This window comes from Anabrus simplex, chromosome 1 (assembly GCF_040414725.1).
Source record: "Anabrus simplex isolate iqAnaSimp1 chromosome 1, ASM4041472v1, whole genome shotgun sequence".
Lineage (NCBI taxonomy): Eukaryota > Metazoa > Arthropoda > Insecta > Orthoptera > Tettigoniidae > Anabrus > Anabrus simplex.
Window position 1 is genome coordinate 83,537,583 of NC_090265.1, and position 16,640 is coordinate 83,554,222.

General features: G+C 38.0%; 1 protein-coding gene across 1 annotated transcript in view; it reads right to left on the reverse strand.

Annotated features, from left to right (window-relative positions):
- Window positions 1–16,640, reverse strand: part of LOC136856969 (protein sax-3) — a 74,814-nt gene that overhangs the window by 16,037 nt on the left and 42,137 nt on the right. Inside the window, exons 16-18 of the mRNA XM_068230016.1 lie at window positions 12,018–12,180; window positions 10,021–10,223; window positions 2,145–2,397 (exon numbers count right to left, since the gene is read on the reverse strand). Of these exons, the coding sequence (XP_068086117.1) occupies window positions 2,145–2,397; window positions 10,021–10,223; window positions 12,018–12,180 (619 nt within the window). The remainder of the gene's footprint in view (window positions 1–2,144; window positions 2,398–10,020; window positions 10,224–12,017; window positions 12,181–16,640) is intronic.

Here is a 16,640-nt window from a genome sequence, read left to right on the forward strand (position 1 = left end):
GCGGTGGAAACGGGTCCTGGACGGGTAATGACTAAGAATGCAGTCTGGCCGCGGGTTCAGTACCGCCAAGGCACCCAAGACGACACCACGCCGGATCTCCTGAAGGATTTGTTCCATATTAAAAATCCTTATAAGAAAAGATGGCAAAGATTTAGGGACCCAACTGACAGGGTGGAATACCTGGACCTAGCCTGGGAAGTACGAAGTCGATTGCTGGAAATAAAGATTGAAAAATGGGAGGAAACTTGCCATAATCTATTAGAAAACGAGTCAGATCGCAAATTTTGCCGGATTCTCGCAGAAAACGATTCAGATTGCGAATTTCGGCTGATTATATATCTAAAACAACATTCAATTATAAATTTCAGTATAATACCGTAGCGAAGCACGGGTATCTTGCTAGTTAAATATAAATCAGTATAAAGTCAACAATTGCATGCACGCAAAAGTCAGTTTTAATTTTAGCCTGACATTCTCGTGAGCTCCATAATGAGCCAAAGTTTTGTATGTACAGCTATGATCACCCAGTAACAAGAAAATATTGTCTCACAAAATGTACAACAACCTTTTTCACAAATAGCACATGAAATAAAATCTTGGTAAACAGATCAACAATTAGTTACTTCAAGATGTATTAAAGTTTGGTAACGATGAGATCAATAATTTTAAAGTTATGTATTTTCAAAGTGAGCTCTCCATTGGAAATAAAACAAATACTGGCACTTTTTTGTTCAACCTGCATTAAAATTTTAACTGGGTAAGATAAAAATTTCTACTTCACATAATTAAACATAGAATAAAATAAGTTAAATTTTGGTGTAACTTGTTTCTATGTGGAACAAAGCATAAACTTTTCGTTAACGTATTAACTACACTTTTTTCCATGACAGTAGGTAAACAATTGATAGGAAATCTGTCACCTGAGTGATAGCTCTAAATGCAGATCCATGATGATTGATTGACTGAACATAGTTGGTTTTTTTTTTTTTTGTTGTTGCTTTACGTCGCACCGACACAGATAGGTCTTATGGCGACGATGGGACAGGGAAGGGCTGGGAGTTGGAAGTAAGCGGCCGTGGCCTTACTTAAGGTACAGCCCCAGCATTTGGCTGGTGTGAAAATGGGAAACCACGGAAAACCATCTTCAGGGCTGCCGACAGTGGGGTTCGAACCTACTATCTCCCGAATACTGGATACTGGCCACACTTAAGCGACTGCAGCTATCGAGCTCGGTACTGAACATAGTGAAGCGCATAAGAGAAACATATGGTAATGAAACAAACACACTTATTAGTTGACGATGTAATGATTTCTTTCAATATAATATGGTATTGAATAGGTGGACCTGCCCATACTGTTGAAAGTAGTCAGTCATCAATACGGACAAATTTCATATGATTGATGTCATGATTTGAAGAGAAACAGAAACGGATGTGCAATGAAAACTAAATTCTTGAAATGAGTTCTTAAGGGAGAATGAGTTCAAAATTAGCCAAACAAAATGGGTAGTTATAAACACAGACAAGTCCATCCAACCATTTACTTGAACTATCAGCAGTTTGAAAATGTGGATCAATTTTAGTATGGCACCTTGACAGCATATTGAGCAAGGACAAGAGCTGTAAATGGGAAATTACTAATAGAGCAGAGCAACAGTTCTTTTCAATCAAGACAGCTTGGTAGGAAGATGTGAACACACAGGAGAGAGTGAGCAAAAGAAAACAAAGTCATTGGAGGCTGTGAAAAAGTAGATCTTGATGAACTAGAGCTCATGATTGGAGGCAGTGTATCAAGATGTTGAAATTGCTCTTGTCCTTTAGCATTTTCATGTTTGTATTTGTCTCCTCTTTCTATTGCTCTCTCCGTCATTTATTACTTCCTTTCTGTCACATATTGATTTGTGGACCTAAACTGACAAATGTGTTGGATCATAGTTAAATGGAGGTAAATAGAAATGCAAATAATAGAGCAACCATTGTTTGAGGAAAAAAGCAATTGATGGATTTATTTTGTCTTTCATATAGTTGTTTCATGAAGTTATTTATCAAGTTATATGCTAATTAGAAAAATGATAACTGCTCTGAAGGGCTCTAGAACAAATTGGAATGAAAGATCAGTCTATAGAAAAAAAAAGACTGGCATACCTCCAGAACGTTGCAGTTGAAATTCTCCATCTGGAACATTCCCTTGACTATAAGGATGGCCTGTGACCCCTCTGTAGATCAAAGATCCACCATCTCTGGTGGAGTCATCATGTGGACTATCCTGATAAGAGCTTCTCTTTCTAATATGTTGATGGTGATGGTGGTGTCCATTGCCATATGAGGAAGACTGATTTCTATGGGAACTGCTCCCTCCAGTCGAACTGCCACCAAATCCCAGAGGAAAATTCGGAACCTAAGAGAACATTTATAACCATACAGAAGTTAGATTAACAAATGTAATTGTGAGTTCTAGAAAGAACAGTTGTTCATATAGTTCTAAGACTTCAAATATATCAGTACTAATAAATTAGAATGTAATATTTTAATTACTTATAATTTTGAGTCACTAAACATGTAATTTGGTGAACATTGGAGGTAGAATGACATATTCTTCAATACCAACATGTTACATTTGAGAGTCAGCCACTGGTTCATGGAACAACCTTTCCTACAGTATGACCAAATGCAGTCATTTAGCAAAAATTTTGTCTTATTATCACACAGTTTGTTAATTTCAATTAGTAATAAAAAAGGCCAACCCAGCAGTTTTCCAGGTAAGAAGGGTCTTCTTACTGTACCATATGTCTATCCCTTACTCCCAAGTCCTGATACAGGGTTGGGGATGAGGTGAGATGAAATCATATGGCATGTTTTTGTGGACGGATGCCCTTACTAATGCCAACCTCAGTTAAGAAGCTAATGTAGATGAAATTAATCATGGTGAACGAAATTGGCTAAAGAGGTGGAAGGAATTGGCTGTGGTCCAGGAATAGGAACTATTCCAGCATTTTTCTGGAAGTGAAAATGGGAAATCACAGAAAACCATTCTCACGACAGCCTATGGTGGGATTTTAGCCCACTCATCTTCTGAATGCAGAGCTTGGCTCCATAGCCATTTTTTCTTTTTACCTTTACCTTGCTTTTTTTTTTAAATTGCCTGAATAATCCATAGCCATATCGAGATAACATGCGCAGTCACTCTGCTCAGTGTACTCTCTGTATGTTGCATTCTTAATTTCTTTTTTTTTTTACAATTTGATTTACGTCGCACCAATACAGATAGGTCTTATGGTGATGATGGGATGGGAAAGACCTAGGAATGGGAAGGAAGAAAGCGTGACCTTGATTAAGATACAGCCGCAGCATTTAGCTGGTGTGAAAATGGGAAACCATGGAAAACTATCTTCAGGGCTGCTGACAGTGGAGCTCAAACCCACTATCTCCTGGATGAAAGCTCAAAGCTGTGTGCCCCTAACTGCATGGCCAACTTGCCCAGTCATAAAATGTCAAAGACAACATTTTCCATTTTTTCTTTTACTCTGCTGATATTTTAAGAATATGTGCTGGTGTATAAGCTAACCTCACATCCCATGTATTACCTCCTTCCATCATGATAGATGTCTGAAACTTACCACCTTTATGCCAAATATAAGTTATTGTCATTGTAGGTACCTAAAATAACTGCTAAGTGATGGTATTGTTGGAGAAATACTGAACCAGTTTAGAACAAAGATTCCTCGATGTAACACAATATTGAACCTTAGATGATAGAACTTTAACCAGGTAAAATTCTAAGCTGAAATTTTACATCTTGCAGTTTTTCTATATGCAACGATAACATAGAGTATCCCTGATTTTTTTATATGATATTTAAAATTAAATAATACTGGATTCTCAGTCTATAAATTCAGCATTGGGTTCCTGTGGTCTTGTTAGTTGGAATCACAGCCCATTGCAGGATACGCAGTACACCATTAAGTTACCACTACAACTTCCTTTTTTCCAAGCATTGTACAGTGACTATGTGAGATAGCATGAATATGCATCCGTAAGCATTTTAAATCAGATTTTTTAATGGGGTTCTCAAATAAAGTCAACTGCCAGGTATACTAAGGCATAGGATGATATGCTAGAGCAGGCAACTGATTATGAATAGGCTTCTACCGGGCTCAGTTGCTCAGACAGTTGAGGTGCTGGTCTTCTGACCCCAACTTGGCAGATTTGATCCTGGTTCAGTCTGGTGGTATTTGCAGGTGCTCAAATATGTCAGCCTCGTGTTGGCAGATTTACTGGCACATAAAAGATCTCCTGTGAGACTAAATTCCAGCACCTCAGCATCTCCGAAAACCATAAAATTAGTTAGTGGGATGTAAAGCAAATAACATTATTATTATTGTTATTATTAAAAAATTTTTTATTCGTTGTGCCCAACTGTGGAGCACGTTTGAACTTATTTTGCACAATGTTTCTTCTTTTCTTCCCAATATCTCTTCATTTTTTCACTGTGTTCCTTTCTGTGTGTTTCTGTCCAGCCTGTATTTTTTCTTGTTGGTTTCTCTGCAAATTTATGTTTGTTTACTAAGCTTCTAAATTTCATTCTATCTTGAATGGTTTCGTCCTCAATACCCATTTCTTGTAGATCTTCATGAATTTCTGCTAAACAATTGTTGCGGATTTTCAGGGTTAGAGCTAAATTTAGAATTTTCTTTGTCAGCCTGTTGTTATCCATTCTGTGTAGGTGTCCGTAGAATTTTAGTTGTCTCTTTCTGATGGTATCTGTGATTTTTTCTGTGAATTGAAAAATTTCGTGTGGTTTCTTTTTCATCCAAATTCCATTTTTGAACTTTGGTCCTAGGATTTTTCTGAGAATTTTCCTCTCTTGTTTCTCAACGCTTTTCATTTGTGACCTGCCGCCAATGATCAGTGTTTCAGATGCATAAAGTGCCTCTGGTTTGATGACTGTATTGTAGTGTCGTAACTTTGCATTTTTTGATATATATCTTTTGTTGTATCTGTTCCATGTGATTATGTAAGCCCTTTAAAGTTTAGCAGTTCTTTCTTTGTTAGCTTCCTGATTTAACCCTGATGGCTGAATAATTTCACCTAGATACTTGAATTTGTCTACTTGGGAAATTATTCCACATTTGGTGATTAATGGTTGATTATCAAATCTTGATTTAGTTCCTTCCATAAACTGCGTCTTTTCAAATGAAATTTGAAGTCCAGTTCTTCTTTTTCTTCTTCTTCTTCTTCTTCTTCTTATCATTATTATTATTATTCGCTGGAGCCATCAAGGACCACGTTAAGTCTTGTTGCATTTGACACTGAACTTGGCCTTCTTTAGAGCCCAAATTTCCCTCCTTCATTGTGAGTGGGCCTGCTTACGCTCCTCCGTCCAAGGGCACCGTGTCTTCTCTTCAGTTGCTTGTCTCAGTTTAGCCCGTTCATCAATATTTTCATGCAGAAGTGATCTCTGTTAAGGGCATCTTCAGCTGAGACATGTAGCATTTGCAGGTCTTCTTTGGTATTTCTAAACGAGGGAATTGAGGTTTTGGGGTTTGAATCAAAAAAGTGAAAGGTCTCTTTAGTTAACTTTCTTCTGTCCATTCTTTTCAGATGACCGTAAAACCATGCCCGTCTTTTTCAGATTGTGTCGGTAATTTTCTCTATTTTGCTGTAGACTTCCTTGTTGGATCTCTTTTGATGGATTCCATTTCTGAACTTGATCCCAAGATTCCTCTCACAATTTTGCGCTCTTTTTTTCTCCATTTCTTCAAGGAGTCCTTTGTTGGCATTTAGAGACAGGGTTTCGGCTGCATATAGAACTACTGGCTTCAGAACTGTTTCATAGTGACGTATCTTGGTGTTTTGGGAAAGGCATTTTTTGTTGTAGATTGTGCTGGATGTTTAGTAGGTTGTTGTTGTTGTTGTTAGCGTATTCTCCCAATAATGGAAGACGTTAAACAAACAACTCAATCAAGCTTTCTTTGGGTTCTTCTTGTTCTTCCAATAGGCTTTCATTCTCTCTGAGAAGGCTTGTTTACGTTCTTCCGACCTTTTCGGTCTGCACTGTTTTTGCTTTGGTTGCTCTGATGTAACTTCCCACTTGTTGACTTTGTGTCTGAAGGTGTCTCTTTCTAAAATGTCTGTTGCACATATGTTTGCGTTTTTGAGGTCTTTTCGAAGTTCGTCCAGCCAAGGTGTTGAATTCTTAAGTGAGCTAACATAATTTAATATTCTTTTTGACAGTCGATTTTCTGGTAATCTTGTGAGGTGTCCAAAGAATTTCATTCGTCTTTTCTTAATGTCAATTTCAATGTTTGAAACTTTTTCTGTTGTTTTGATTGATTGTAGCCTGTAACCATCTTGGGTATATCTTGCTCCTAGGATTTTCCTGATGATCTTCCTCTCTTGCTTTTTTATTTCTTCTAATTCTTGTTTACTGATAAGTGACAATGTTTCACTTGCGTAAAGGACTGTTGGTTTTATGACTGTGTTGTAATGCCGAATTTTTGTCTGTCTTGACATGCATTTTTTGTTGTAGATGTCTTGAACTAACCCTAATGCCTTCTTGACTTTTTGGAGACGGTTTTGCTGTGAGATCTTCTCAAGGCCTGTCGGTTCGATGAATTCTCCGAGGTATTTAAAGTACGAGACCCGGTCGATTTTACCGTATTTTGTTCTCAGGCTCGTGATATCTGTCTTTGAACAGAAGAATTTAGTTTTCTCAAATGAAATCTGTAGTCCCACTTTTTCTGCAGATTCCTTAAGTATCTCAAGCTGCTTGATGGCAGTCTCCTCATCCTCTGTTAAAATCGCCAGATCGTCCGCAAATGCAAGGTATGGTACGTAGAGGTTGTTTTTGGGAAAGCCCAATCGAATCGGTTTCCAAGATTCACGTTTCTTGAGTTCCTTCTCCCATTCTTCCATAACCTTGTCTAGGACGACGTTGAACAGAATAGGAGAGAGTCCATCACCTTGTCTCACACCTGTTTGAATGTCGAAGGGTTCTGAAATTTCTCCCATAAATTTCACTTTAGATTTTGTACCCGTTAGTGTTTGTCTTATGAGTTCTAGGGTTTTGGGATCTAGTCCTCTCTCTTCTAGAATTTGGAATAGTGAGGGTCTGTCTATTGAATCATATGCCTTTTTGAAATCTACAAATGTGCATACTGTAGGCTTTTGTCTGAGGGCTCGTAGTTTAAGTATGGTTTTGAGGTTGAAAATTTGTTCTGGGCATGACCTGTTTGGTCTGAATCCTGCTTGAAATTCTGATAATTTGGGTTCTAATTGTTGTTGTGTTCTATGCAAGAGACAGGCTGATAGTATTTTGTATGTGACTGATACAAGTGAGATTCCTCTGCAATTGTTTACGTCTAACTTGCTGCCTTTTTTATGTAGTGGATGGATTAGAGCAATCTTCCAGTCATCCGGGAGCTTTTCGGTTTGCCAAATGTTTTGGATTATTCGTGTAATTTCTCTGAGTGAATTTGGGCCTAAATTTTTCAGAAGTTCAGCTACAATTCCGTCTTCCCCTGATGCTTTGCTGTCTTTAAGTTTCTTGATATGTGAATAAATTTCTTCTTGAGTTGGTGGTGACGAATTTTCCGGTATGATTTCTGGCTGTACTTTCAGGAATCTCTTTTTGGGTTCTGGACAATTTAAAAGCTGTTAAAAATATGTAGCTAATTCTTGGCAGTTTTCCTTATTTGTCAAGGCTAGTTTACCATCGTGCTTCCGAAAGCAAAGGTTCTGTGGGGAATATCCTTTAATTTGGTTCGCAAAGGTCTTGTAGAAATCGTGTGTGTTGTAATTTTTGAAGTTGTCTTCAATTGACTTCAGTTGGACATTGACGTATTTCCGTTTATTTTGTCTTAAAATCTTGGATACATGCTTGCGAACTTCGAAGAATTTCTTCTGTGTTTCTTCTGATTTGTTACAAATGTAGTTTTGAAATGCCTTTTTCCTTTCTTCTAGTGCGGTCTCACATTCTTGATTCCACCAAGGATGTTTTGGTTTCTTCGCCGTTTCGATGATTTTAGTCTGGAAATTCTCCCAGCTCTCTGTAGGTCGTTTTTCCCATTCTTCTGAAATTTTGGAGTCCTTGATTTTGTGCAGATCAAATTTTGGAATCACCGATGTTTTCCTGTTGAATTTCCCTTTGGGTGTGAATTTAATTTTGATTCTGCTTAAATAATGATCCGAATCGATGTTAGCACCTCTGCGCACTTGCACATCATGAATTTCCTTTTGGTAATCATATGATATTGCCACATGATCAATCTGAAATTCTCCTAAATGATGGATGGGTGATCGCCAAGTTTTTTGCTTTTTGGGATTCTTCCGGAGTGATGTTAACATAATTTTGAGGTTATTTTGTTGGCATAACTCAATGAGGCGTGTGCCATTTTTATTGGTGAATCTGTGGGCTGGATAGTCTCCCACTGTCCTCCTGTATTTGTATTCCCTACCAAGCTGTGCATTGAAATCACCGAGTAGAATTTTCACATCATTTTTAGGGATTTTGGCCATTTCTGTTTCAAGTTCTTCCCAGAATCTTTCTGTTTTTTCAGGCTCCTTTTTATTGTCTCCATTTGTTGGTACATGCACATTAATAAAGGTGTATTTTTTTGTTTGTATGCCTGATTCTTAAGGTCATAAGCCTATTGTTGATGGGTTTCACCTCTATTACAGAATCCAAAACTTTTTTGTCTACACAGAAGGCCATTCCTAACAATGCTGCTCCTTTACCAATTTTCTTGTTTGTTCCACTTTTGAAGATCCTATAATTATTGTAATCCATCGTTTCTGAATCGCTGAAGCGTGTTTCTTGCAGGGCCAGAATTTGGATTTTCTGCTTTGTAAGTTCTGTTGTGAGATTGTGCAGTTTTCCTGTTTGAATCAGTGTCTGAATGTTGAATGTGCCAATGAAAGTGTGAGTCTTTCGTGGAAGTTTATCAGAGCACTCCGACTTGCTCTCTCGTATTCGCCCAAGCTCCCCAGAATCCGAATGCTTGGTTGCCACTTTAGAGTGGGTGGATTGTCCACCTGGGGTAATTTTGTCTTTACTTGTACGAGTCATGTCTGCTTGTAAGCAATCTTCTAGCTTTCGCTAGTGGTGTAGAACCAGGGATTGTTAGTTCCTGGAGCATATTTACAGCCGCACCTCTGGTGATCAGACGCTGACCACTTGCCGCTTGCTACAAGTCAGACGCGAAGTGGATTTGATTCGGTTCCTCCGCCCTCTCTGCCATTGGGATATGTCCTCTTCTGCCGTCGAGGCCGTTGACCATTTCTCTGTTTACCTCAGATGATCCGCGGGTGCTTATTTGGCTAAGCCTTATTCACACCTGTCCTGCATATCTACAGGAGCTTCCCCTATCAGCCATATGGGACGCGCCGTGTCGGGGTTGAGGGCATTATTATTATTATTATTATTATTATTATTATTATTATTATTATTATTATTATTATTATTATCATCAGCCATGGGGCTGACCAGTGATGATATTAAAAATAATAATATGGCACAATGTGTGCAAGCATTTTGATTTGACTCCATTTAAATTGTTGTATGTCAATTTTGAAATTCAATTTCACTCTACCAGATGGGTCTGTTGCATGATCTATAGCTGAGTTATAATTAATTTTATCAGATAAACACCCGGTGTGTCACCACAGATCATTTACATTCTAACATCGTATGATATGGAGTGTCGAACATACTTTTCTCAATCATAAAATATTTGACTCCCAACGCCAGTTTTGAAACCGTGCTCTTGGAATTCAGAGTCCAACACTCTTCCACTGATCTATAGACAGAGTTACTAGTTGTGTTAAATGGAGTTGATGACAGACTAATCTCAGGTGATGTGACCAAGATTCAACATACCAACAAGTTCTAACATTCTTCAGAAATGGATACTGATATCAAAAATTATTTGCAAGTTCTAATACAATAGTTTGTTTCATCTAGCAAATTTGAATGAATAGATGGCTAAAACTAATAACATAATCCGATTTATGCTGAACTTACTGGAGGAGGATGTTCCTGGGGAGGTTGCAGAGCATATTTTGTTCCATTGTTGCTATACATGCTAGGGTTGTTGTATAGTCCACAACCTTCAGCTGAGTTTGGAGCGCTCGGTGCCCAAGCACTAGAATAGCCGTTGTTGCTGCTGCCACAGCTGCTGTCCCCTCTGACTGGTGGAAGTGGTGGCGTATTTCCTATATTGCGTCCTGTGAACACATTCAGCAATATTTGTCAGTAAAATACTATGTGAAGTCTGTCAAAACTAGAGTAGTGGGAGGGAGCAGGAACTATTGTTGTACCCGTCTAAGAACAGCTTTAGTGTTCTCAAAAACTCACTAGAAAGAGAACTAAAGGGAGAAACTGTAGCACAAATAATTTCTAGACAATTTATGTGCAACGACAGTGTGCAAGATCTAATTCGGTACGATGTCATCAGATGATGTGGTGGTGGTGGTGATTATTGTTTTAAGAGGAAGTACAACTAGGTAACTATTTTCTCTTAACACTAAACAGAGAGAAAAAATGGAAGGGATATGACACTTTAAAAAACGATTATCAGACAAAGAAAGACAAGGGTCACGAAAGGCATGAAAATAAAAGACTCCCTAGGCCTCAAATGCTCTAATACCATTGGGGTCGGAAAAGAATACAAGTTGACCAAGGGTGGTCAGATAGGGTAAGATGAAAGTGAGGAGCCTGGCACAAGTAAGTGGAAGCAATGGCAGGACTCAGCTAAGGGCTCCATGGTTGCCAGCCCATACTCCCAAGTTAAGAGCCCTTGGAACTGTCACCAGATGATGCAGCAGCCCTGCCATGTGAAGGTATTAAAGTCACTTTGTTTTGTGGCTAACAGTTGGTGCAGTCCCTTGAATTCGAGTGTGGTTGCACCTCATGAGAGGTGCCATTTGATTAGCCTCGTTGAGTTCTGCAAGTATACGGCGGAAGAAAAGGAGTTCCAACAGTAATCCTTCGAGAAACTTATGATGATAAGAAGTGTGAAGAATTCCTTTCTTCGAAAAATATCATGGTACATGCGCAATAAATGACTTCATACTTATCAGGAATGTGTTCAAGAGAAAAGAACGACTTGTCAGAATTCCAAACACTCCAAAATCACCAAAGTCAAGTATCAAAAATTTTATCGGGTGCAACATGTAGTTAAGGCGGCTGAGCGTCGTGAAGCGAGTTTCACATTCCTGAAGCAACAGCACAGTACATCTACTGCTGCAAATGTGTTCATAATTAAGAAATAAAATGTCAACAAAATAGTTTCAAACCCATACTAACCAGAAACTTTATTTTGACAATAGTGTAAACCTGCAGCTATGACACTGTTCTTGAATAAGTTTCCTCTCACAACAATGATTCATAACGTGTTAATCATAATGTTCCATTAACACTTTGCATTTTTTATTCCTGGGCACTTTAATGATAATGTATCATTGGAATTCTAATTGAAATGAACTACTGAAAGGAATATCATTTAGTGCCAATTAAAACAAAGGGGGATGTAGATACTAGCCCACACATAAAAACCTCGACCATATCTCATTATTTATATTCTCTATCAAGTCATTAAGGCTTGTAAGAATAATTCTTTCAACCCCATACACTGCCTGCAGTGCAAGATCCTGTCTTCTAGAAATGTACAATGGTCCCCGTCTGTTTCCTTATCCACGGAATTAAGTATCCACTGAAGTACATGCAATCAGCGCAGACTCCACCATTCCCATAAGTGCTCACTCCCAAAAGGTTGCACATGATGGAAGTTTCTTTACTCTTTCCCAACAGTACCTATTACATGGTATACATTCCACATTAAAACTTATGGCCATAACCCCGACACACTCCACTTCTCCTTTTTCAGCTATATATATAAAACAGTATTATTTTGAGACTCTCATACCAATGTATTACGCTGAATAATAGCTGAAGGAAATTTTTCATTCTGTCTATTTAATTATTATCAAACTAAACAAATTAACATTAAAAATACATACCACTGCTATTCTCCGATGTGGCAAGTTGACCTGATGGAGTGCCTTCTCTTGAACAATTGTTCCGTTTGCCAAGTAATGGACTGTTTGGACTAAATCCCTTTTGATGCGGATGGAAGTTAGGGGAAACTCCTCTATTTGAAGCATTAACGTTAGAATTTGGCACCTATAAAAGAACATCATGATTACGATATTTCAGGACTAATGCAATAACAATTCACTTTCTAGTAATATGAGATAAAGAAATAATTGTCTTAAAATGGTATTTAAATGGGTAAATAGGCCTACTTAATTTATGCTTGTGAGTGTGCAGGTAAAGTGAATGTCAGTGTACAATCATATTCAATGTTTGTTACATGTATACATATTGTGTAGTAATATATTATATAATCAGATTTTATACTCACATTTATAAGTATTTTAAAATATATGTCCTGATATAAATATCTTATTACTAAGATGAATTTTTAATATCACTGAAAAAAACAAAATTAAATATAGATGAAGGCTCAGATACACTTCTGGTGGGACATATTGTTTCTTCTAGTATGGGCTAGAACAAATTTGTTACTTTCATTGACTTGTTTCAGTCTCGTCCTTGGCTTTGACAACGTGAAAGTGACTTACTGTGGGTATGAGCACTGCTAGTAACAACACTCCTTACACAACCAGTCCCTGATGTGAATGGTGTGAAAATGTACACACATCAAAAAACGTTATGCTCACCTCAGTTCCAAGATCGCCGGAACACCGATGCTGAATGTTTATATTGCATTAAGAACACAGTCCCTTTGACTGTTCCCAGATGTCACTAAAACTGCCCAAAGATGTAAACAACCATGCAAGAGCAGGGCCTATCAGACGGAGTGCATACGACAGCCGATCATTTTCAGTTATTCCACCAGGAAGGAGGTATACTGCTTGTGTAGTCTAGTTTTGCTGTGCCTAGAAGGTTAATACCGCAGTTTGATCATATCCACATTGTTACGTTGTATCAGGAGGGGCTTTTATCAAGGGAAGTTTCCAGACATCTCAGAATGAACCAAAGCGATGTTGTTCGGACGTGGTGGAGATACAGAGATACAGGAACTGTCGATGACATGCTTCGCTCAGGCTGCCCAAGAGCCACGACTGCAGTGGATGACCATTATTTATGGATTTCAGCTCGGAGGAACCCTGAAAGCAATGCCACCATGCTGAATATTGCTTTTTGTGCAGCTACAGGACGTCATGTTTCAACTCAAACTATGTGCAATAGGCTGCATGATACTCAATTTCACTCCCGAAGTCTACGGCGAGGTCCACCTTTGCAACCTAGATACCATACAGTGCGGTACAGATGGGCCCAACAACATGATGAATAGACCCATAAGAACTGGGATCACACAGATTGGTGTCGCATATGCCCTCAACCAGATAATCGTCAGAAACGTGTTTGGAGGCAATCTGGTCAGGCTGAACGTCTTGGACACACCATTCAGTGAGTGCAGCGATGTGGTGGTTCCCTGATGTTTTGGGGTGGCATCATGTGGGCCCGACGTACACCACTGGTAGTCATGGAAGGCACCAAAACGGCTATATGATACAGAAATGACATCCTCTGACCTATAGTGCAACCATATCGGCAGCATTTCAGAGAGGCATTCCTCTTCATGGACGACAATTCTCACCCTCATCGCACACATCTTGTGAATGAGTTCCTTCATAATAACAACATTGCTCAACTAGAGTGGCCAGCATGTTCTCCAGACATTAACACTATCAAACATGCCTGACATACATTGGAAAGGACTGCTTTTGGATGAGATGACCCACCAACCAATTTGAGAGATCTATGCCGAATCACCGTTGAGGAGTGGGACAGTCTGGACCAACAATACCTTGATGAACTAGTGGATGGTATGCCATGATGAATACAGGCATGCATCAATGTAAGAGGGTGTGCTACTGGGTATTAGAGGTATGGTGTATGCTGCAATCTGGATCACAACTACAGAAAGGCTAGCTGTATGATTGTACAACTTGCAATGTGAGGTTTTCATGAACAGTAAAGAGAGCTGAAATGTTGTTTGTGTATATCTCTATTCCACTTGTACGTAAATATTCAGGACCTCTTAGCACCAAGGTGGTGCAAAACGTTTTTTGATGTGTGTATTTAAGTGCACTTGATTCACTGATACGTAACACCACTTTCTGATTCAATGAGGAAAGAAATGGGGATACTACTTTCTTATTTTCCTAGCATGCCTCTTTAGTGATGCTTAGGCTATCAATGACAGCTGATGGTAAAGCTGTTTAGCATCCAATCAGCTTTCAGGCTGAAGGGTCAACATATGTATGGATGAATTAGTTGAAGTTGAATTGGGAAATAATTTTCGTTCTTGAAGAAAGATGTTCCTAAATGAAGCAATAGTTCCCACACTATGACTGATCTTAAAGGGCCAAATAGGAAGGAAAAGGAGATCTGCAAGAGACTATCCGAATCTGCAGTGTCTAACTTGCTGTCCTGTATAGACGTCAGAGGTGGTGCAATATGTCTTCTTGCCACGTGTATATTATTTCTGTCTTAGTAAATTTCTTCCGACACAGTCTACATGTCACCAGGTTTGTTGGACTCTTGAATGATGATGTTGGAAGATCTGCACTTACGCTCTCGGAAACTGCCATGAATGGCCATATTATATAAAATAACATACAGAAAGTGGGTTATCACTTGATGCCAAAGGTGCATTATTCAGTTATAATTTAACATTTAAAGAGAATATTGGACTTGTTTGTATGAAATCATTTCAAAACTGGGTTACATTATTAAATATTCCAGACAATTTTTGTACTTAAGTTACCTATGGCTTGCTGTACATATCCATAGTACATTCTGTACTTGAATACTGTATGCCTGCATGGAATCCTTCTTATCAGATTTCTATCCATAGATTAGATTCTGTAGAACATAAATTTCTTTGCTTATACTGATTTTGAGCAAGGTTCTCTTATGATAACGTTGATTATACAGCCTTTGAACAGTCCTTAAATCTGCATAGTCTGTTACAATGCCGTGAATTCCTGAATACACTTTTCATTTTGAAATTGTTCCACTCTTTGGTGAACTGCTCACAACTCGATTATTTATGTATTTAACTGCCCATTGTCAAATTTCAGAAATCACTTACACAATTTCCAGAAGTGATAATAACTTTCCTTGCTTACTTGTACTACAACCTGTATGTTATTTAAATTGCACATTTTTTCTTATACTCCAGTGATTCTTTCATTTCTTTTTACCTTGTGTTTTGAAAAGGCATTACAGTTAAAAATTATTATTATTATTATTATTATTATTATTATTATTATTATTATTATTATTATTATTATTATTATTATTATTATTATTATTATTATTATTATTATTATTATTATTATTATTATTATTATTATTATTATTATTATTATTATTATTATTCTGACTGATTCAAGCTGTTTGGGATTCTGCAGGTGGTGGGAATGAAAATTGTAAGGCATGTCAAAGATATTATTTTCTTTGAGTTTGTAGAAAATTTGTTGAAGTTGCATGAATGGTATAAATACAGTATGAAGGAGTACAAGATAAAAATTAATGAGTGAAAAAGAAATGCCATGGAATGTTGCTGAGAAATGTTGAGTGATGCAAGAAATATCAGGTTAGGAAATACTGTACCAGTATGTGTTAAATAAAGCAACTGAATATTGCTAATAGGGTAGTTAAATAACCTATAGAGACTACATGAAGCAATGTAGTCTAGCTAAATATGGAATTCTTTTCTTATTATAATATTGTTCCCATCAAACACTGATAAGCAGATAGAAATATGGAGTATTTCAAAAGAGAATTGTGTGGAGAATCCAATTATAAGGAAGTGAAACTTGTACAATAACTGGTCAGATAAAAAGGTGTGACCGAGATAGTTGGCCATGTGGTTAGGGGCGCACAGCTGTGAGCTTGTATTCAGGGTATAGTGAGTTTGAACCCCACTGCCGGCAGCCTTAAAGACGGTTTTCCGTGGTTTCCCATTTTCACGCCAGGAAAATGCTGGGGCTGTACTAAAAGTAAGGCCACGTCTGCTTCCTTCAACCTCCTAGCCCTTTCCTATTCCATTATTCCCATAAGAAGAACTTTCTGTGTTGGTGCGACGTAAAGCAGCTAAAGAAAAAAGTGTGATGGGTTCTAAAGTTGGTAAAGAGAGTCCAAAATACGAATATAATGAACAGGTTAGAGTAGATCTAAGGCCTTTATAGGCCTGGTCATGTAGAGATGAAAAGATTAGCATTGGATAGCATTGCACTGGCAGCAACATGAAACTAGCCTATAGTCTGATGAACCAAACCAGAACAATAAAAATATCAAACACAGGAGGGTTAACTAAATATTCCCAAATGATACTTAAAGGACCACTGTCATGAAGTACTGCACTGAAATGATACTGGATGAGTAGACGGTGTATGAAACATGTATACAGCGGAACTCTAGAAAATATTTTGTGAAAGGAAACTCTACTATAATAATAATGTTGGCTTTACGTCTCACTAACTACTCTTACGGTTTTTGGAGGTGCCAAGGTGCCAGAATTTAGTCCCGCAGGAGTTCTTTTA